Below are 22912 nucleotides of genomic sequence, written 5' to 3'. Positions count from 1 at the left end.
AAATCTGGAATGCCCCTACATCCAAATTTCACTGTAAGGGTATGCCCTAACTGTGTGCCAAGTTTCATGCTTGTATCATCAAAGGCACAATTCTACCACAATTCTTCACATATCTGCCGGACTAAAAGAAAGAAAGCTCGGTTTGATTAACGACAGTCACACATTGCCGTTGCAACGGCGCTATCGTCTGATCTGTCGGCACTGATCTTACTGCAAGCTAACTTCTTCTGGTGGAGGAAGCCGCAGTGCCCGGAGAGAACCAGCCCTGACAGCGACTGAAGTTAGAAGACGACACACATACTGTGAAGACGTGTTAAGCCCAGTTAAAATTTCTTAAAATAGGCCTTAAGCTAGGACATCGTATAGTTACTTCCTTAAGCTTCTTGTGACATTTATTGTATGTAGGTATTGGGGAGGACTGTCTGCTCTTCTCTTTTACCAAGTCTTACCAGGTACGGTACTTACACCGACCTACTATCAACTACCTAACCGACTGATGTCATCGTGATGGGTAAAATAGTGGCAAGAGGCTTTGGCTTCGCCGGCTCTTTGCGGCTTTGCAGTCAGGTACGAGTAGCCGGCGAAGCTGGTGTTGTGAATAAACGCGTACGTATTATGTTGAAAACCAGATTATGCTGGATGCTTTGGCTTGAGAATTCCGAAGCTGTGACGCACCAAATCGCTCAATGGAGGCCGCCATCTTGCGGATGCGGAAGTATGCATAACAAATTGAAAAAAAGTTCAATAGGAGTTTGTTTCACCCGTCTTTGTTTGTTTCACAATCTTATGCACCTCTATTTTGTAATTAAAATACTTTAAGACCAACCTCGGCCCGCACTGGCCTGGTTATCTTCAACGAAAATCGTCACCAAACACCGGAACCAATGAGATTCGAGCATTTGAAAAAACATTTTTTAAAAGCTTATTACGCGTTTCGGGGGTGAAAACGGCGTCAAATATTCTAAAATTGACGAAGAATTATTTTTTAGAAATCTTGCGGCCGTAGGGGGATAGTTTTTCGCAGCTGGAAATATCCGAAGTTGAGATGGAATTCACGGAATTAATCAAGAAGTAAATTTTATCAATTTTAATCATCCAGAATGCAAATGGTACCTACTACGGTACCGACTACACCTACGGTACCTACTACACCTACCTACTACCAACTACCTAACCTACTGATGCCATAGTGATGGGTAAAATCGTGGCAAGAGGCTTTGGCTTCGCCGGATCATTGCGGCTTTGCAGTCGGGTGCTAGTATTTAATATTTAATTAGGGGGAATTTAAATAATTTAATTATCAGCATATTTCCGACGAAAATTCCACCTTCCCACTTTTCTTCCATTCCGAATTGATTTTAATCCGTTCCAGGGTTGAAAAAGCATTAGGTATTGCAGGATTGATGAAATGCCATCGTACGCTGCTTACGTTATAAAAACCGCAGCGGTCGATTTTAATGAAGAAGAGGAATCACAATACATCGGTAAATGACTCGTTTTGGGGAATCTTGGGGGAGCAAAGATGGCGGACAAATGGCTTCAAAAAATGAGCTTCCCTTCCTATCCAGTTAGTATAGAGTTCAGTGGTCGGATACATAATAAAGTAGAGCTGATTTAGTCACAGCCGTTACCTCTAAGGACGGAAGGTAGATTAGTATTCTGAAACGTCAGGATTTAAAACAAATAATTTTATTCCTAACGTCTCATGGTGGGTGCGTTTACTTTCCGTATAATTCTCCTGAGCTGCCTATTTTTAGTTATTTACATATATACATGTCTAATTTATTGGCTTGTATAATTTATTAATGCTAACATAGCAGAGTGAATGCACAAAATACAATGTCATATGGGGTCGGACAGAGGTAGCCATTGTTGGGGCGGTGTATAGGTTGCCTTTGTACCAGTGCTACTCTTCACAAGTTTTTTTTCCTCGATTAAAAAGTTGCAGTCTTGTGGTCTCTAGAGAATATTAATCGGTATAAATTGCTATCGTCCAAAAAGATGACATTCTTATGTATAAAATGTTGTTTTTAATCGCTCGAAATTCACGTGATATATCATATCCGAGAGGTGTTACCTTCCGAGAATTGACGTGAGCGGCGGTCACACAATTTTCATTGGTTTTAGCCACTAACCAAGGAAGTTAAACGCAAACCATTCCCCTCATTATGAACCGTGAACACGTTCTTTTGTGTATCCCGGAGTATGTTCAAATCTCCATGCGCTTAAAGCGAAACCCTTTGGCGCGTGTTTTAAAGGAGCGAAAGAGGAATTCCCCGTTTTCATTGGCAATCCACAAGTTGCTTCTGTTGATGCTTCTGCTTCTTTGTGTTAATCCTGCGATCTGCTCAGCTCCGGTAAGTCCCGAAACCTCTAATACCGGCGCTTTTTTAATCACGTTAACCTCTCATCGAATTTAAAGCCGGTCTTTAAAAAAATATTTGACGTCAAAAAAAATGAGTATCTGTATGTAGCTATATGGTTTACCTGAAAATTATAATATACCAATCTATCTTGAGATTAGATTTGTGGAAAGGTTCACCCCTCACGAAGGATGCGATAAATCCACCGTAATGGATGAAATTCCAACGCAGAGATCAACCATCTTCTACCGACTCCTCTCCGGCCTTGCTCCCCCAGCTCTCTCTGGGCTCTGCTCTGTCCCCCAAATATTCCTACAGGTCGCACAAGATCTGCCTGCAACCCTCTTATGGTTAAACTGCCAAAATCAAGACTCTCTGCTCACCTTCACTCCTTCATCCCTCTTTTCTCCCGCCTCTGGAACAAACTCCCTCACTCTCTTCAATCCCACTCCACCCTCCAGGTCTTTAAAACAGCTGTTCACCACCATCTCTTATCTTCCCCCATCCAAAACCTTGATCTTTTCTACCCCCGTTAATTCACCCCAGATCCACTTTTCTGAAATACCAATTTCTTTCCTGGAAGCCCTTCCAAGCTGTGTCTTACCTCTCCCACACCCCCTTCCCATGCCTCCTCCCCCCCAGCCCTCTCCCTCCCACAGATCTCCCGATGTCCCTGCTCTCAAATGTTGTACTTGTGTGCTTCCCCCTATCTCCCCATCTTGTCTCCCACTCCCTTTATCTTATGTTTTGTGTGTCAGTTTGTATTTTTGTGATTAATGTTAGCTCTTACACGAGCCTCGATCTTGTACATAAAAAAAAAGTTCACTTCATCTGCCGTCACGTCTGCTTCAGACTATTTATTACGTCACCGAAGCCATTTTCTATCCGCGTAGAAAACGCACCGAAGCCATTTTCCATCCGCGTATCGCCGTTTACCACAGACATTGGTACACTCTGTGTCCTGTTCGTGTATCGTTATACTTAAAGTCATGCAATTCGATAAGACTACTCAAACATACCTGATTACAGGATTTTTAAAACGCTCGGGAATGGTTTCGAGTGAGGTAAAGGTAACAGGTCACATGACTCGGTCCTTTCCTTGGTTGGAGCACGAGCCGCGCTTCTCCCGAATGGCGAATTGTCATTTCATTTGTTGAACAAGAGATGAGGGACGTGTCCAAACAAATCCCGTTGCAATACGCTGGGTGGTTTGCCATGACACTCCAAGATGTCAGGACAGGGATTTGTCCAGGATCCCGGGGCGCAATGGCCGACCCTTGTGAAAGTTAGTGCAGGCTAATCATTTTTGATGTCGAGGGGAATGAAGTGTGATAAATGGAGACATGTGAGGGAGGGAGAGGGAGACGTTAAACAGAATGAAAGAAAAACGAGGGCCAGTCGGTGAAAGCAGAAGGGATTGGGAGTGGATTGTGGAAGAAAACGTGGGTGACTATTAAATATGGATATCATGCTCCAAAGGCTGTGCGGGAGAGCATGAGGCACCAAGGATAAGGAATTCCCTCCACAAGTGAAAGAATGGTGGGATTGAAGGAAAGGAGTTAACTGTGTAACTTTGATGTAAACAAGGTATGGATTTCTGGAAGAAACGTCTACCAAGGTGTGTGTACGTGTTTGTCTGGGTGTGTGTGCCTGCGTGTTTGTCTGTGCGTGTGTGTATGCGTGTTTGTCTGTGTGTGTGTGTATGCGTGTTTGTCTGTGTGTGTGCGTGTGTGTTTGTCTGTGTGTGTGTATTTGTGTGTGTGTGTGCATGTTTGTGTGTGTGTGTGTGCGTGTTTGTCTGTGTGTGTGCGTGTTTGTCTGTGTGTGTGTGTATGCGTGTTTGTCTGTGTGTGTGCGTGTGTGTTTGTCTGTGTGTGTGTATTTGTGTGTGTGTGCATGTTTGTGTGTGTGTGTGCGTGTTTGTCTGTGTGTGTGTGTGCGTGTTTGTCTGTGTGTGTGTGTGTGTGTATGCGTGTTTGTCTGTATGCGTGTTTGTCTGTGTGTGTGTATGCGTGTTTGTCTGTCTGTGTATGCATGTTTGTCTGTGTGCGTGTTTGTGTGTATGCGTGTTTGTCTGTGTGTGTATGCGTGTTTGTCTGCGTGTGTGTGTGTGTGTATGCGTGTTTGTCTGCGTGTGTGTGTGTGTGTGTGTGTGTGTGTGTGTGTGTTTGTCTCTGTGTGTGCGTGTTTGTCTGTGTGTGTGCGTGTTTGTCTGTGTGTGTGTATGCGTGTTTGTCTGTGTGTATGCGTGTTTGTCTGTCTGCGCGCGTGTGTGTGTGTGTGTGTGTGTGTGTGCATGTTTGTCTGTGTGTGTGTGTGTGTGTGTGTGCGTGTTTGTCTGTGTGTGTGCGTGTTTGTCTGTGTGTGTGTGTGTTTGTCTGTGTGTGTGCGTGTTTGTCTGTGTGTGTGCATGTTTGTCTGTGTGTGTGTGTGCATGTTTGTCTGTGTGTGCATGTTTGTCTGTGTGTGCATGTTTGTCTGTGTGTGCGTGTTTGTCTGTGTGTGTGTGTGCGTGTTTGTCTGTGTGTTTGTCTGTGTGCGTGTTTGTGTGCGTGTGCGTGTTTGTCTCTGTGTGTGTGTGCGTGTGTGTGTTTGTCTGCATATGTGTGTGTGTGTGCGCGTTTGTCTGTGTGTGTATGCGTGTTTGTCTGTGTGTGTGTGTGTGTGGGTGTGTGTGTGTGGGTGGGTGTGTGTGTGCGCGTGTTTGTCTGCGTGTGTGTGCGCGTGTTTTTTGCGTGTGTGTGTATGTGTGTTTGTGTGTGTGTGTGTGTGTGTGTGTGTGTGTGTTTGTCTGTGTGTGTGTGTGTGTTTGTCTGTGTGTGTATGTGTGTTTGTCTGTGTGTGTGTGTGCGTGTTTGTCTGTGTGTGTGTGCGTGTTTGTCTGTGTGTGTGTGTGCACGCGTGCTTGCCTGTGTGTGTGTGCGTGTTTGTGTGTGTGTGTCTGTGTGTTTTGTGTGTGTGTTTGTCTGTGTGTGTGTGCGTGTTTGTCTGTCTGTGTGTGTGTGTGTGTTTGTCTGTGTGTGTGTGTGTGTGTGTGTGTGTGTGTTTGTCTGTGTGTGTGTGTGGATGTGTGTTTGTCTGTGTGTGTGTGTGGATGCGTGTTTGTCTGTGTGTGTGTGTGGCTGTGTGTTTGTCTGTGTGTGTGTGTGTGTGTATGCGTGTTTGTCTGTGTGTGTGCGTGTGTGTGCATATGCGTGTTTGTCTGTGTGTGTGTGCATGTGTGTTTGTCTGTGTGTGTGCATGCGTGTTTGTCTGTGTGTGTGTGTATGCGTGTTTGTCTGTGCATGCGTGTTTGTCTGTGTATGCGTGTTTGTGTCTGTGTGTGTGTGTGTGTGTTTGTGTGTGTGTGTGTGTGCATATGTGTGTTTGTCTGTGTGTGTATTTGTGTGTGTGCGTGTTTGTGTGTGTGTGTGTGTGCGCACGTGTTTGTCTGTGTGTGTGTTTGTTTGTCTGTGTGTGTGTGCGTGTTTGTCTGTGTGTGTGCATGCCTGTTTGTCTGTGTGTATGCGTGTTTGTCTGTGTGTGTGTATGCGTGTTTGTCTGTGTGTGTGTATGCGTGTTTGGCTGTGTGTGCATGTTTGTGTGTGTGTCTGTGTGTATGCGTGTTTGTCTGTGTGTGTATGCGTGTTTGTCTGCGTGTGTGTGCGTGTTTGTCTGTGTGTATGCGTGTTTGTCTGTGTGTGTGGATGCGTGTTTGTCTGTGTGTGTGTGGATGCGTGTTTGTGTGTGTGTGTGTGTTTGTGTGTGTGTATGTATGCGTGTTTGTCTGTGTGTGTATGCATGTTTGTCTCTGTGTGTATGCGTGTTTGTCTGTGTGTGTGACTGTGTGTTTGTCTGCGTGCGTGTGACCGTGTGTGTGTACATGTATGTTTGCGTATGTACGTGAGTTTGTGTGTGTGTGTACGTGTCTGTGTTCATATGCAGTGCATTCAGAAAGTATTCAGACCCCTTCACTTTTTTCACATTTTGTTATGTTGCAGCCTTATGCTGAAATCGTTTAAATTCATTTTTTCCTTCATCAATCTACACTCAATACCCCATAATGACAAAGAGAAAACAGGATTTTAGAAAGTTTTGCAAATTTATTAAAAAGAAAATACTGAAATATCACGTTGACATAAGTATTCATACCCTTTGCTATGACACTTGAAATTTAGCTCAGGTGCCTCCAATTTCTCTTGATCATCTTTGAGATGTTTCTACACCTTGATTGGAGTCCACCTGTGGTAAATTCAATTGATTGGACATGATTTGGAAAGGCACACACCTGTCTATATAAGGTCTCACAGCTGACAATGCATATCAGAGCAAAAACCAAGCCATGAGGTCGAAGGAACTGCTGCAGAGCTCAGAGACAGGATTGTGTCGAGGCACAGATCTGGAGAAGCCTACAAAAAAAAATTTGGCTGCATTGAAGGTTCCCAAGAGCACAGTGGCCTCCATAATTCTTAAATGGAAGAAGTTTGGAACAACCAGGACTCTTCCTAGAGCTGGCCGCCCGGCCAAACTGAGCAATCGGGGGAGAAGGGCCTTGGTAAGAGAGGTGACCAAGAACCCGATGGTCACTCTGGCTGAGCTCCAGATATCCTGTGTGGAGATGGGAGAAACTTCCAGGACAACCATCACTGCAACACTCCACCGATCTGAGCTTAATTGCAGAGTGGCCAGACGGAAGCCAAACAGTTCAATCTTGGTTTCATCAGACCACAGAATCTTGTTTCTCACAGTCTGAGAGTCCTTCAGGTGCTTTTTTGCAAACTCCAAGCGGGCTTTCATGTGTCTTTCACCGAGGAGAGGCTTCCGTCTGACCACTCTGTCATAAAGCCCACATCGGTGGAGTGTTGCAGTGATGGTTGTCCTTCTGGAAGTTTCTCCCATCTCCACACAGGATCTCTGGAGCTCAGCCAGAGTGATCATCGGGTTCTTGGTCACCTCTCTTACCAAGGCCCTTCTCCCCCGATTGCTCTGTTTGGCCAGGCGGCCAGCTCTAGGAAGAGTCCTGGTTGTTCCAAACTTCTTCCATTTAAGAATTATGGAGGCCACTGTGCTCTTGGGAACCTTCAATGCAGCAGATATTTTTTTGTAGGCTTCCCCAGATCTGTGCCTCGACACAATCCTGTCTCTGAGCTCTGCAGCAGTTCCTTCGACCTCATTGCTTGGTTTTTGCTCTGATATGCATTGTCAGTTGTGAGACCTTATATAGACAGGTGTGTGCCTTTCCAAATCATGTCCAATCAATTGAATTTACCACAGGTGAACTCCAATCAAGGTGTAGAAACATCTCAAAGATGATCAAGAGAAATGGGAGGCACCTGAGCTAAATTTTCAAGTGGCATATGAAAGGGTCCGAATACTTATGTCAATGTGATATTTCAGTTTTTTCTTTTTAATAAATTTGCAAAACTTTCTAAAATCCTGTTTTCTCTTTGTCATTATGAGGTATTGAGTGTAGATTGATGAGGGAAAAAATTAATTTAAACGATTTCAGCATCAGGCTGCAACATAACAAAATGTGAAAAAATTGAAGGGGTCTGAATACTTTCTGAATGCACTGTATGTCCGTGTGACCTTGACCTTGGGACCATAGGTTGACTTCATTTTTTTCCCCTGCAGTACAAGGTTGCGGGGTAGCATCATTGGCTGAGTGCACAGCTGGTCCGCTGATACGATGCCCTCTATAGGTTGGGATAGAAATTTGTGATTTGTTCATTGTGCGGGTGACAGCTTACCTACTCTTCATGAAGCGCACCGTGGGGGTCTTTAGCACCGTGGGGTCTTTAATGTCCACTAGCTAATGTTGGCAGACGGGATACTCTGTTTAAAGTTAATCCGAGGGACCGCACACACATTGATGAATCACCCTGTTTGTGAAACACCAGGACGGCAGTTTATAGCTGGGTCGGGATTCGAACCCAGGCTAGACAGCTTGGAGGCGAGTGTGCGTACCTCTAAGGCGGTCTAAGCTGTTCTTGCTATCGTCCACAGATTGACTGACAAAATGCCGAGGAACAGGTTATTTTACAAATTCTAGTTTCGGGGAAATTGACACTTCAGCAGTAAATGTTTGCTTTCGGTATTTTTGCCTTTACCCTTTTTTTAGCCGCGTCGCAGACGCTGCTAATAGAGTGCCCTCTGCTCTTGTTGTTGTTCTTCTTGTTCTTCTTCTCCTTGTTCTTGTTCTTGCAGAGAAGACAAAACCTCAAAGCTCCACCCATTCTGGGAACCATAGCTCCACCCATTTTGGGAGAGGCTTCATATAAACAAATATCCACCATTTTATTAACTCGCATAGCTTTGAGGCCTGTTTTGTAGGCCCGTGGTGTCTTCCTCTCTCACATAGTTTTATTTCAAATCAAATTCGATATATCATTCCATTTTTCACAGTCGCTAACATAGTTTTAGACTCGGTTGAAAAAAAACGGGAAGAAAATCCGATGAAAGTTGCCCTTTATAGAACGAAATGAATTCTCAAAGGCCTGTAACTTCAAGTCCATTGAGATATTTTTTTTTAAAATCGCGGCATGGTCAGTCATACACCGCCCGAAATAAGAGACGGGAAAATGCCGATATATATATATTTTGTTTAAATCGCGGCATGGTCAGTCATACACCGCCTGAAATAACAGACGGGAAAATGCCGAGATATATTAAAAATTCGTCCATTTGATGACGATCGTCACGATGAAATATTTAATTTATACGTCGTCACAATAATGTGGAGAGAGGAGCATAGCTTCGTTCACGTGTCGCCACACACGGGAAATTTCCGAGATATATATATTTTAAATCGCGGCATGGTCAGTCATACACCGCCTGAAATAACAGACGGGAAAATGCCGAGATATATTAAAAATTCGTCGCCACACACGGGAAATTGCCGAGATATATTTTCACTTTGCACAAAAATAACATCAAATAATCGAATCAATAGGAATGTCCTGTGCCTATAACATCGACGTTATAGGCACAGCTGCATCTAGGCATTGTGTAACATCGACGCGGCTTTTGTTTTAATTAAAACTTTTTGTACTTGTTTTTGTTGTTCTCCTCTTCCCTTTATAAAGGCGGAGGTCCGATGGTCCCCAGCTCCTGCCCTGCCTTGACCACGATTCTCCGCCACTCCCCTCTGTCCTCAGCCTTTACTATCTACTATAAATAAATGAGGTGTGTGTGTGTGTGTGTGTGTGTGATACTTTTTGTGTCTATTAATTACGTACGTCTATTAATTGACCATCGGGACAATTGGCTAACCGCCGCTCTAGCGGGGAAAATGGCCTTAAAACGATCATTCATTCATTCATAAATGGCATTTAATTTTCATATTAATTGATTATGTACTATTGAAATGCACCTTTTAACTCTTGAGACTGCTGAGACCCTTTCGACCCTTTCGACCTTTGAAGACCCCTAAAACCCATAAGACCCTACGGACCCAGAAGACTCAGATGGTTCGAAAGTCCCCAAGGGCGCCAAAAGTCCCCGACGACCAAAATACTTTGTAGCGTATTGTAAGGCCTTGTCGTGCATTTCAGTCCAACGCCTGTCTAGCCTTGTCTAGCTTACTAATAGAGTCCGTGGTCTGGGATTTTAGCTCACCTGGAACAAAACATGTTCAGTGGAGGTATCAGCATCGTGTTGTGTCTGTCAGACAGGCAGGCAATTGGTTAAGCTGTATGTAAACACTCAGAACCTCTTCTCAAAAACTACACACACAATTTTGATGAAACTTGACCACAACCTTCATCACCTGTGATGTACCAAAGCTTGTTCACAGCATTAAAGAAATTGGGATCTAAGGGGGTTCACCGGGGGTCAAAGTGGGTCCAGGTTTGACCCCCACCCCCAAAAATAGGTATTTGCTTTCCTCTCTGAAACTGCACACACAATTTCGATGAAACTTGACCACAACCTTCATCACCTGTAATTTACGAAAGTTTGTTCACAGCATTAAAAAAAATCTGGGTCGAAGAGGTTTGATGGGGGTGGCGGGGTGTGACTCGCACAAAAAAAAAAATATACGTATATATATACATTCACGTGAAAAAGTAAGTACACCCCATGTAAAGTTTTGACTTTTTCAACATATTTCAACATACAGATATTTGATCTTCATTTCAACAATATTGATAGATAAAGGTGATATAATATAACAAATATCATGAAACATTTATATTTTGTCGTCCATTGTATAATTTAAATAAACGTAAATGCAAATTTCACATGTGGAAAAAGTAAGTACACCCTTGGCTCTAATAGGTGGTATTGCCCCCTTTGGCAGAAACAACCTCAAGTAGGCATTTCTTATAACTGTCCACCAGTCTCTGACATCGACTGGGAGAAATTTTTGCCCACACCTCCATGCATAATTCTTTCAGCTGTGCGATGTTTGAGGGGTTTCTTGCATGCACAGCTCGTTTCAAATCCCCTGTCAGGGAATTGGTTGCTGAGACTCAAGACTCCAATGACCGGACACAGGTTTTACAAAAGGTCTGGTTTATTAACTGGTTGTTCACTTTCATTCCAATACCAAATAACTACCGTTTAACTCAATAGACCAGGTCACTCTATCCGCATGGTCCTTCTCGTTCGGCCGATGTTCCTCCGCCATTCCCGTCGGGCAGAGGTTCTGATGATGGGCCCTCGTTCGCTCCGTCGAGCAGGAGTTATCGTGGCAAGTCTCTCTGACTCAACGTTTGCTCTGGTTTATATGGACAAAACTGGCGTTAATCCCCTGTCCGCTGAATGTTAATCCTTTCTCCGCTAATGCCCCGAGGTCATGCATGCACCAAGTCCTGGCATCAGCTCGCTCCCCTCCTGTTGCGAGTTCCGTTTACCAAACGATAGGGGGGTGTTCCAGCCAGGGGCTGTGACCAGGTGGACAAGAGATTACCATGTGCGTGCACATTCTTGGCATCCATTTACGAAATCGTTACCAGTCTTTACTCAATAAGTTACACTGAGTTACACTTCCACAATTCCCTCATCTTTTTGTTTTTGTTTATATTAACCATTAATCTAAACATCAATATAAGTAAACAGTCAATCACTACAAGTAAACATCATTACGAGTATAAGTAAATAATCATAACTTTGGTAATCAAATTCCCTTAGGCATACACATTCATCCTGCAAGAATCACAAAACATCTCGTTGGTCATTGACTCCTTCCATATTGTTCAATCTATTGCATTTGCATCACAAATATCTTTTCAAAACAACACTTCACCATCACCATGATACAACAATTTCACTTCATTTTCAAGTTTTGTAAAGCATCTGCACCATCTGGCAAAAAACGTTTGTCTCCACACAAATGTTGACTTTGTTTGAAAGGAAGGGCTGATCACTCATGTTTGAATCCAGGTATGAAACATTTTCTCCTAATGTCTTCATAGCTCCTGCACTACTTCGTGTAGGATTTCGCTGTTGTGGTAACATTGCGGAGTCATAGACTGACCCTGCTCTCCTTGTAGCATTCTTGCCACTTTTTTTGCTGTGAACCATAATGATTCCTTGAACAAGGCCTTCGCCCAGTTGTAGTCGACTTGCCTCCTCCCTCATTGTGAGTGGGCAGCAAGTATTGGTGTGACGTTGATTGGCCAGCAAGATGTGGAACAGGGATGCCGGATGCATCCACAATGATGTTGGGACCATGGTGTTCAGGTCATTCATGGTCCATACCAGGAGTGGCCCGCAAAATCGTGCACAGCTGTTGTGAAAAGGCACAGCCATTGGTTTGCAGCTCCATGCTGGCTCCCCGGAAGTTGGTGAAGTAATAACATATGTCCCCGCATTTCACAGAGGTTGCAGGTAAAATGTCGTTGTCCTGCAACTTCTGATGTGATGAATGTTCGAAGCCTTCGAACAAGAGTAAGTGATCGCCTTTCTTTCATATGTTGCAGTGTGATCCAGGCAAATGGTCACATAAATTTCCTTGGTGAAGGTAAGCATTCATCTCCAAGTTACAAGGGAGAATGTCTTCATCATTCTTTGAGAAAGAGGGTGTATGCCACGATTAACTTCATTTTTTAGCCACAAATTTTCTTTCTCGAACTTCTTCCCAATTCCGTTAGCACTCCCTTCAAAATGTGATCTCGTCTTATCCTTATGCTCAGTCACATCTGAATCTGCTTTCCACACACACTGAATCAGATAGGGTACATCTTACCATGAAATCAGCATAATCATGTATATCTTCCGACAGTTTCACATTCAACAATTTGTTGTTTTCCCTTACAACATTCAAAAAGTTATATTCATTTATATGCGTCACACAAATAATATTCAATCAGGTATGTATTTCACTACTAAACTAAGAATAGCATCCACAATTGCTTTCAGGTTAATAGAGTTCAAAAATTAGCTTGTGCAGGTATTTTAGCACTACTCTAAGAAAATAAATTGTATATGATTACAATCACAAACAGGAATATCTAATTCCAAACAAAAATTTTCCCAAACCAACAAATTAAGCATAATGTATTATTACCATAATTCCTCTCCACTTTTTCTTTTCCCCTTTTTTTTTCTCTAACAGTGTGTCACTCGTGGTGATATGAGTTCACTGATATTGTGATTGACACAACTCATAACATTGTCGTTATGCCATTATCTTAATTCTACTGTTTATGTCGCCATAAAAGTCTTCCTTTTCTGGTTCCACATTTCTTTCCTCATTTGTCACTTCATGCGTTATCATCGTGTTGTTGGTTACCTTATTCAAACACACCGTCACTAAGGCTTTCAAGCAAGCCACCACTAAAACAATTGCCAATATAACTACTAAACCAACAAACAAGTCTGCTACTCCTTGTATATATTCATACCTATGACATAGTTATATGTTGATGACATTCAACATTATATACCAAACTAACAAGCTTCCTAAAAGGTAAATAAAGAAAATCCCTTAATATGTAACATAAATCAGATTATTTGTCTTACCCTGATCCCCCTATCTCCCGGGGTTGAACTCAATCCCCTGATCATGAGTGTAGTTGTGATACAATTTTTTTTCACTCATGTTGTATTAATATCAGCAGGTAATTGTATGTCATGTAGGCAAATAAATGTCACTATCCCAAGTAGGAATATCACATGTTGAAAATGTAATGTTTATCAATGCAAGGGGTGTTAAAATGTAATTCAAATGACTGTAAATCACGACTATCATTTATCTGCCACTGAATGTTCTGCTGGGCTGCTAGGTGCAGCCTTATTTTCTGTGGGATCGTCCACCTTAGCCCCATGTGCTTGTTTGCAATGAGGGGCATGAATCCAACTTTCTATTTTGGGTCCATATTTTTTTTTTTTTTCTTCTTATCAATCTCCTATGGTTTATCATTTCGTTCCAAGATACCCCAACCAAAGGTTTTAACCAAAGCTCTACCAAACTATTTCCAATTTGAACAAAAAATGCCAGTGAAACAATGATTCGAAGAATTAACTTCAAGGGGTCAATAAATTTATTCTATAGCCAGATCTAATTTTCCCATCCAATAGTTTGCCTTGCCACATGTCATATTATAACATTTTAATAAACCTTCGAAAAATGTTTCCCATCTCAACAAATTTCCTTTTTTTTTTTTTCAAATAGCCATGTGTAACTTACGTATTTAACTACAATTTCCTCTCAATTTGTTTGGCCTAACTGGCCGCAAAAGTGGCTGCCAGCATGCAGTACCGTTTTTTATCTACCAAGGAAGTGTTCGTCCACACAAGACCTCTACCAAAATGTTGTTTGTAAAAACAAATCTGGGATTTCTGATTACATGGATGCACACTCTCAGGACATTTTCAGGCTGCTGTTAACAATCCACTACGATAACTTAATTCCTTTACCCACAATCAAATAATTAGTACAAATTGAGGATATTATCCCTATCACATTCTTTTATAGATTCATTATGTTGGATCTAATTTTTTCCCAATAATTTTCCACTGCTGTAAGGCAGAACAATAGCTCTCATAAGTCTTTGTAATATCTCACTTCATTTACCCAGCATCGAAGAATTTATTTACTATCCATTCCCATCTGTTAACCAGTGACTTTGTTTGAACTCCAAAACTTAATTTGATGAATCCCATGTGTACAGCTACCACTTATTGAAACCCATACTTTTGTAGAAAATATCCAAGTAAGTGTTTTTATTTTAAACCCCCTTAACTGTTGCTCATCCATTTCTATGCACCCAGTGAGTACTACTGACACCAGTATGCCAATATAGGTGTGCGAGTTTAACAAATATGTTGCAGGTGCACGTGACATCGCGTTCTGAGTATAAATAACGTAACGGCGCGTTCATGTCTGCCCCTTGGTTTAAGATTCACAATGCATTCCGTTTTAAAACTCACAATAGTTCAAATCAGCAAGATTTTCTTTACTATTTTCCCATATCATCTATGCCTAATACACATCCATACATACAGCACAATTTATATGCTGATAAAATTCAAGTATATATATATATATATATATATATATATATATATATATATATAAATAAAAATCCGTGAGCAGAGTATTCTGGGAAGTCAGTGTAAGACCTCTCCCAAATTTGGCTAATTTTGTACTCCCTCATTTCTTTTTATGAAGCTCATATCCATAAATAGCTGTTATTCTCATATAAATTCTATCAAAATGGAATCCCCAAATTACTCACAATTTTACTATTAATTAATGGCTGCTCATAACCCAGCACATCAAATCTTTATATTCCATCTCCCTTGACAAAAGAGATAATGTTCATAATCAAATTATATTTCTATTTTATTTTACGGATTCTCTGCATATTCAATCCCATCCACATAAAACTATCCATTTCCAGACAGGCACACTGTCGGTGTCAACAATCTTGTAAGATTGATACACAAAACAATAAAAAACACTAACATTGACACACAAAAATACACACACACATGCATTATGCGTATTTGTTTGCGTTGGAACTATTATTTACAGATCAAGATGGGTGTCAATTTTATTTCAATTTCATAAAATTTGTCCTTCAATTTTAGAAATGCTAATACACAAATGGACCAAAAAGTTTATTCTTAGAAAACCCCTATGATGTCACATTGAAATTACCCTTTCAGTTCCCACAATAATTTATCCAAATTTGACTACACACCCATTTACATGTCAGTCGACCACTGACTTATCAATCATGCGGAACACTAGTCCGAAATTCCCACCTGATCATGATGTGACCCTTGTCACTTGGTTTCAAAAATTTGCAAAGCAATTGTTCCAACTTTGTAAATTTAAAATTGTGTGCCCAACATAAAAGATCCAATTTCGGCATGTGATCAATTAATTACTAATTTGCTTACAAGCAAAAGAAAAAATGAATAATTCTTGCTCCGAAAACTTTTCAGACCCAAGAATCATCGACAGTTATTCATGTTTGTCCAGTAATCTAATTTGTTGAGGCCAATCGTCATTTGGGATTTGTCGCAATGAAGGCCTAATCATTGTCTGAGGTATCGGTCAGCACTGGTACCCTTGATCTTGGTTTACCCTATTAACTTGTCTTCCTTTTGGTATACGGACATCCTCTTTTCCAATGTCCCATCCGTCCACACTTGAAACACCGGTTTCTGTCGTTGTCTGATCTGTGCACCTGTGCACTTGTATTGCTGGGCTGCATCTCTACATCCCTGAGTTGCCACTGCAATCTCTCGTTATCTCCTGAAACACGAAAAAATTCTCTGTACCGTCCTTTTTGGGGAGACAACTGGAAATCTGATGGGACAACTGTCACTTTCATTCCTAATTTCGAGGGCAGTTGTGCATTTGTCTCCTCCACTGTATCCTGTATCCTTTTTATTTTAAGTTCTAGATCCGTTATCCGTTCTTGCTGTTCCCGTTGTCTGGATTCACCATCCCAAAGATGGAATGCAAGCCAGTCTACCGTTAGATTCTGTCTCTTCCTGGCTTTCAATCTTTGTTCCAATCTTTCCAATCGACTTCGCTCAAATGTACCATCTCTTGGAAACTCCTCATCATGTCCCTTTGTCCACAAATACCAATTCTCGACCTGCCTTATAGCTTCGGCACCATAATGGTCGTACATATGATGTGTACAAGTACCTTTTTGTGGAATTTCTGGTTGTCCTTGTGTATTCTTGCAGGCTCCATTTCCCATTTTGCCTTTTATCAAAGTAGCGTTGGATGTGTTGTAGCTTGTTCCAGGTTCCTCTAAAGCTTCACTCGTACCTCCAGGAAGGATCTCTCCACCTGTTCACACGGTGATTTCCAGAGAATCTCCCTCAGCTGTGGCTTTTGCACAATCCAATCTCACAGATCAGTATTTGCAGATGAGCCGGAGGGTCAGTATGAAATGGGTGAATCCTCAGGTGTCCGCTCTGTTTGACGGGGAAATCACACAATGGTAACAGCACATATATATCTGTATATAAACTCACCACCTTGCTCAATTTTCCCAGGTTGTCTCCACATTGATAATATCTCGCAAAGATATCAAAGCTTCTTTCTTGAGACCGCATTTTCATCAATCAAACAATCAATATATTCAATTCAATTTATTCAGTTCAATTTATTCAGTTAAATTTATTCAATTTCAATTAATTCATCAATATTCATCAATAAATCAAATTAATCATTTTGAATGACTCCTTGCATAAGCCCTTTCCCCAATGATGTCAGGACAGGTCCATCCATTGACTGAGATCGACTCTCATCGGTCGTCACCTCTGGTTCGTACCTCATGTCAATTGATGAATCACCGTCCTGTCCTAGGGTCATATCTGACATATTTCCCCATTTTGCCTGGTCTCCACAAATTTTCTTTGCAACCACGAAAGGCAACTCATCCTTTATTCGTGAGACAGCCAAAATGGATGGCAGATATTAAAGTTCATTGGAAAAAATATCTCATCATTTTTTTTCTTTAATAGTACCCAAAATCTCTTGGCAATTTAAATTTCGTAAAACTCCTGAAATAAGACTGTAAAATTCCTTCAATCATGCTAAATTTTGAAACTCCATCGCTTGTAACACCCAATTTATCCCATAGGGCTTGAAAGTTCTTTCCCAAGTTCATGCAATCATTCTGCATTTGAACCCTATGATATCATTCATAATAATCATCATGATTTTATAGTCATGGTCATATCATAATTAATCATCTATTTAAAACGAACATTTCCTTTATCACCACAGCTATGTGGTATAATCAACAATAGAATAAAACTGTACATAGCAACAGGCTACCTCATGGCCACTTAGTATACCTATTGACAATAAGTCATAACAATATCGAATAATCATTGAACAATTCAAAAATCGCTTCCACTGCTCCAGCCGCAGCATTCGTCATTTTGTCTGCTCGTCCGCATGACCAAAACGAAATAAAGGGAGCTCAACCATTACACAGCGCTTTTAATGGCGCAATGCCATAGGACCTCAACGCAATTTCGACTCAGCCAGAAAACGAGCAAATTTTGCAATATGTTAACTGGAATTAGTCGTGAAAATATATCCAAAATACACAAAAAATACACACCCACAAAAATAAACAACAAACCCAAACAAACCCAAGGTCGACCCTCTTACACAGTAAATTACATCATTTCAGCATCGTATTGATTGCTGAAATATTCCAGGGTTTATACACACCTTAAAAGAGGTATGCGTGGTGTTGCCCCCTCCCACGTTTATTCCAGGGTTTATACACACCTTAAAAGAGGTATGCGTGGTGTTTCCCCCTCCCACTTTTAATTCCTCATTAAATTCCTCATTAAATTACTTATTAAATTACTTATTAAATTACTCATTAAATTACTCATTAAATTACTCATTAAATTACTCATTAAATTACTCATTAAATTACTCATTAAATTACTTATTAAATTACTTATTAAATTACTTATTAAATTACTCATTAAATTACTTATTAAATTACTCATTAAATTACTTATTAAATTACTCATTAAGTTACTCATTAAATTACTCATTAACTTAACTTACATAGTTTCAGCATTGTATTGATTGCTGAAATATTCCAGGGTTTATACACACCTTAAAAGAGGTATGCGTGGTGTTGCCCCCTCCCACGTTTATTCCAGGGTTTATACACACCTTAAAAGAGGTATGCGTGGTGTTGCCCCCTCCCACTTTTAATTACTCATTACATCGTTTCCATTAAAAAACATCGCTTCTACTGCTCCAGCCACAGCATTTGTCACTTTGTTTGCTCATCCGCATGACCAAAACGAAATAAAGGGAGCTCAACCATTACACAGCGCTTTTAATGGCGCATGCCATAGAAACTCAACGCAATTTCGACTCGGCCAGCAAACAAGCAAATTTTGCAGGATGTTAACTGGAATTAGTCGTGAAAATATATCCAAAATACACAAGAAATACACACCCACACAAATAAACAACATTTATTCCGTTCAACAGAACAAACATTTCCTCTATCATGACATGCATGTCTTCAAAATTATATGACCAAGAGAAAAAGTAAAACTAATTAACACTGCGGGCAGTGATGATCCGGGGACCATACCGCTCCATCCTGATTGGACGAGTGCATGCTAGAGTCGTTAACAACGACAGTCCAGATCCGATTGTTCAAAATTTCAACTCAATCGATCGAAAAAATGAACGCAGGGATGCATTTTAAAGGTGCAGTGGCACTAACTGAGTTGCCACGAATATGGCCACGAAATTGCCAATATGGCCATCACAAAATATTTTCCTTAATCAATTGGCTCATAGCATAACCAATCTGCAAGTATTTCATCCGAAGATGTATCTCTGAGGAATTTTAATTAAATAAGTCATTTATAAATCAACGAGTTAATTTATTAAATGATTGATCAATAAATCAAAATTTTTCTTGACAGCCACATCACTTGGTCAGTGTCATGTCCAAATATCAGCTTCCTTACTCAAAAGGTGCCTGAGTTAATGTAATGTAATACTGTAATAAGATTACTGCAATTACTGTAATGATTACTGTAATTACTGTAATTACCGGAACTGTAATTACTGTAATTACCTCAGGTAATTACTGTAATGTAATTACTGTAATGTAATACGAAATGTAATTAATTAAATAAGTACTTCCTTAATCGCTAATAATTAAATAACTCGTGAATTCTTATCCGATTTACTTAACATTTGAGTGTCCCCAAAACGTTGGAGCAAAACGTTGCAACAACGAAAGTGAAACGTTGTAGTGACGTTGTGGAAATGTCAGCAAAACCCAACATTTAAATGTTCCCAAAACGTTGGAGCAAAACGTTGCAACAACGAAAGTGAAACGTTGTGGCGACGTTGTGGAAACGTCAGCAAAACCCAACATTTAAATGTTCACAAAACGTTGGAGCAAAACGTTGCAACAACGAAAGTGAAACGTTGTGGCGACGTTGTGGAAACGTCAGCAAAACCCAACATTTAAATGTTCACAAAACGTTGGAGCAAAACGTTGCAACAACGAAAGTGAAACGTTGTGGCGACGTTGTGGAAACGTCAGCAAAACCCAACATTTAAATGTTCACAAAACGTTGGAGCAAAACGTTGCAACAACGAAAGTGAAACGTTGTGGCGACGTTGTGGAAACGTCAGCAAAACCCAACATTTAAATGTTCACAAAACGTTGGAGCAAAACGTTGCAACAACGAAAGTGAAACGTTGTGGCGACGTTGTGGAAACGTCAGCAAAACCCAACGTTTAAATGTTCCCAAAACGTTGGAGCAAAACGTTGCAACAACGAAAGTGAAACGTTGTAGCGACGTTGTGGAAACGTCAGCAAAACACAACATTTGAATGTTCCCAAAACGTTGGAGCAAAACGTTGCAACAACGAAAGTGAAACGTTGTAGCGACGTTGTGGAAACGTTAGCACAACCCAACATTTGAATGTTCCCAATTTATCCCATTAAAATCCCATTAAATCCCATTAAAATCTTCAGACAAACCACTAGCAATATTATTCCTAGGACTAAAATTACCAGGACCATTATCAAACATTTATCAAAATATTAGGACCATCATCAAACCAATGAATGACTCAATCCTTTAATGACTACATCCAAACCCAGACATTTTGAGTTCCGTAACTTTAATACTTCAAATTTTCCATTCCTTCCCTTCCTGATCCTTAGATGTAGGGATGGGTTCTTTTTAGGATCATGTTGCATCGAGAATTATTTTCCAAAACAGTGTGAACATAAAACCACACCATTACCTCTGACATCCCACCATTTACACCAGCTTTCCCATGATGTCGCGATATGACCCCATAATCCCACAAAACTCTTCGTTGCTTTAACATCCAATATGAAAATTCTCATTTAACCCGTTCAAAGAACGTCCATTTCGCAAAATCGAACCAACCACAACCTTCGCCATTAATATCTATTGTAAGCGTGCCGAATCAGTAAGCATCACCCCTCCTATGAGCCTCGACCAGAGGGTGGTTGTTACTCACAAACACTCGTCGCTAGCTGTTCCATTGTCTGCCGATTCCCACTCTGTGCCGATTTCCACTGAGCCATCAGAGTGGAATTTGGAATTTTTTATTTCTCTGAGCTCATGAAAGTGGTGACAATGGGTGGTCTGCCATTGCTCTTCCACAAAAGCATCTTTCACCTTTCAATAAAATATTTGTACCAACCAAATCTGCGAGTATGGGGCGCAGAGAAAATACACAAAAAGCAACAGCCCTGGCTTTGCTTCCTGGAAGCTTCCTGGAAGCTTCCTGCAAAACGCTTTGCTTCTCGCAAAACCTCCGCCTATGGGAACTAGAGGGAGGGGAGGGAGAAGGAGCGGGAGCAAGAGACAGGGTGCCAGAATGGACATGAGGGACAATGAGGGACAATGAGGGACAGTGAGGGAGTGTTGGTATGCAATTTTCATCCAATCGCCATCTTTCACAATAATTCTGGACCGGCATGAGGTGGGGTTGTCTGTCATGAATTTATTTGTTGATCGAACGAGTTTTGGACATGGCGGGAAAACTGAAAAAAAATTTTTTTTCTCTCCTCCACCCTTTTTTTTTTTTTTTTTTTTTTTTTTTAATACTTTGGACCCACGGCTTTCGTCCTACACAATTCCGTTTAATTTGTCTAAATCCGACCAGTCGTTCCAAAGATATAAGCCGTTTTGTTGCAATACCATAAATTGGAATGAGGTAAAAATATATATATATAAATATAATTCCATTTCCCGGCTCCCTGTCGCACGCCGAGCAAGTCGCGTGCTTTGAGCAAGTGCAAAAAAAAAAAAACTACTTTACACGTGTACGGGTGTGTAAACGAGTGTACCGGCCTTACACGACTTGGAAGCAAATGGTCGCATGGTGCACGCATGCTCCGTTTGCTCCCAGGTCACAGTAAGGCCCTTCATGACCAGCGCCGACCTGGTGCATTTTATTTAGACAGCGCAAAAAATACGTATTTACAGAAATCATTTAGAAAAACACGAATAATAGCTACAATCGTTTATCGAAGTACCATTCTTTATCCTATGTCGCGGCATCGGTGCGCAAGGAAGCCCCAGACCACCTCCTCCCCCATGTATGTACAAAATTATTTCCAAGTTCGTAAATCATATTGGACAAAAACAAGACACACTCACCCTTTAAAGACTTGTTTGTGTACAATTGATGTCAGCGGTGCCTCCAAATTGTCAGGGAATTGGTTGCTGAGACTCAAGACTCCAATGACCGGGCACAGGTTTTACAAAAGGTCTGGTTTATTAACTGGTTGTTCACTTTCATTCCAATACCAAATAACTACCGTTTAACTCAATAGACCAGGTCACTCTATCCGCATGGTCCTTCTCGTTCGGCCGATGTTCCTCCGCCATTCCCGTCGGGCAGAGGTTCTGATGATGGGCCCTCGTTCGCTCCGTCGAGCAGGAGTTATCGTGGCAAGTCTCTCTGACTCAACGTTTGCTCTGGTTTATATGGACAAAACTGGCGTTAATCCCCTGTCCGCTGAATGTTAATCCTTTCTCCGCTAATGCCCCGAGGTCATGCATGCACCAAGTCCTGGCATCAGCTCGCTCCCCTCCTGTTGCGAGTTCCGTTTACCAAACGATAGGGGGGTGTTCCAGCCAGGGGCTGTGACCAGGTGGACAAGAGATTACCATGTGCGTGCACATTCTTGGCATCCATTTACGAAATCGTTACCAGTCTTTACTCAATAAGTTACACTGAGTTACACTTCCACACCCCCACAACATCTCGATGGGATTTTGATCCGGGCTTTGACTTGGCCATTCCAGAACCCTCCATTTCTTTCTTTTCAGCCATTCCTTGGTGGATTTACTGGTATGTTTAGGGTCATTGTCATGTTGCAAGGTCCACCTTCAGTTGAGCTTCAACTTTCTGACAGATGGCCTCACATTATCCTCAAGCACCCTCTGGTATAATGAAGGATTCATAGTGGATTCTATGATGGTGAGCTGACCAGGCCCTGATGCAGCAAAGCTGCCCCAAACCATAATATTTCCACCACCATGCTTTACAGTCGGTATCAGATTCTTGTGGGCAAATGCTGTCTTTGGTTTTC

General features: G+C 41.3%; 1 protein-coding gene across 3 annotated transcripts in view; it reads left to right on the top strand.

Moving 5' to 3' along the window:
- The window catches only part of LOC137429849 (uncharacterized), a 114701-nt gene that overhangs the window by 40518 nt on the left and 51271 nt on the right, over nucleotides 1-22912 (top strand). For all 3 annotated transcript variants that reach the window (XM_068120152.2, XM_068120151.2, XM_068120150.2), the window contains one exon: nucleotides 2259-2357. In XM_068120152.2, the coding sequence (XP_067976253.2) occupies nucleotides 2259-2357 (99 nt within the window). The remainder of the gene's footprint in view (nucleotides 1-2258; nucleotides 2358-22912) is intronic.

Source organism: Myxine glutinosa, chromosome 6, assembly GCF_964187855.1.
Source record: "Myxine glutinosa chromosome 6, kmMyxGlut1.1, whole genome shotgun sequence".
NCBI lineage: Eukaryota > Metazoa > Chordata > Myxini > Myxiniformes > Myxinidae > Myxine > Myxine glutinosa.
This window is presented reverse-complemented; position numbering and strand designations above follow the sequence as displayed.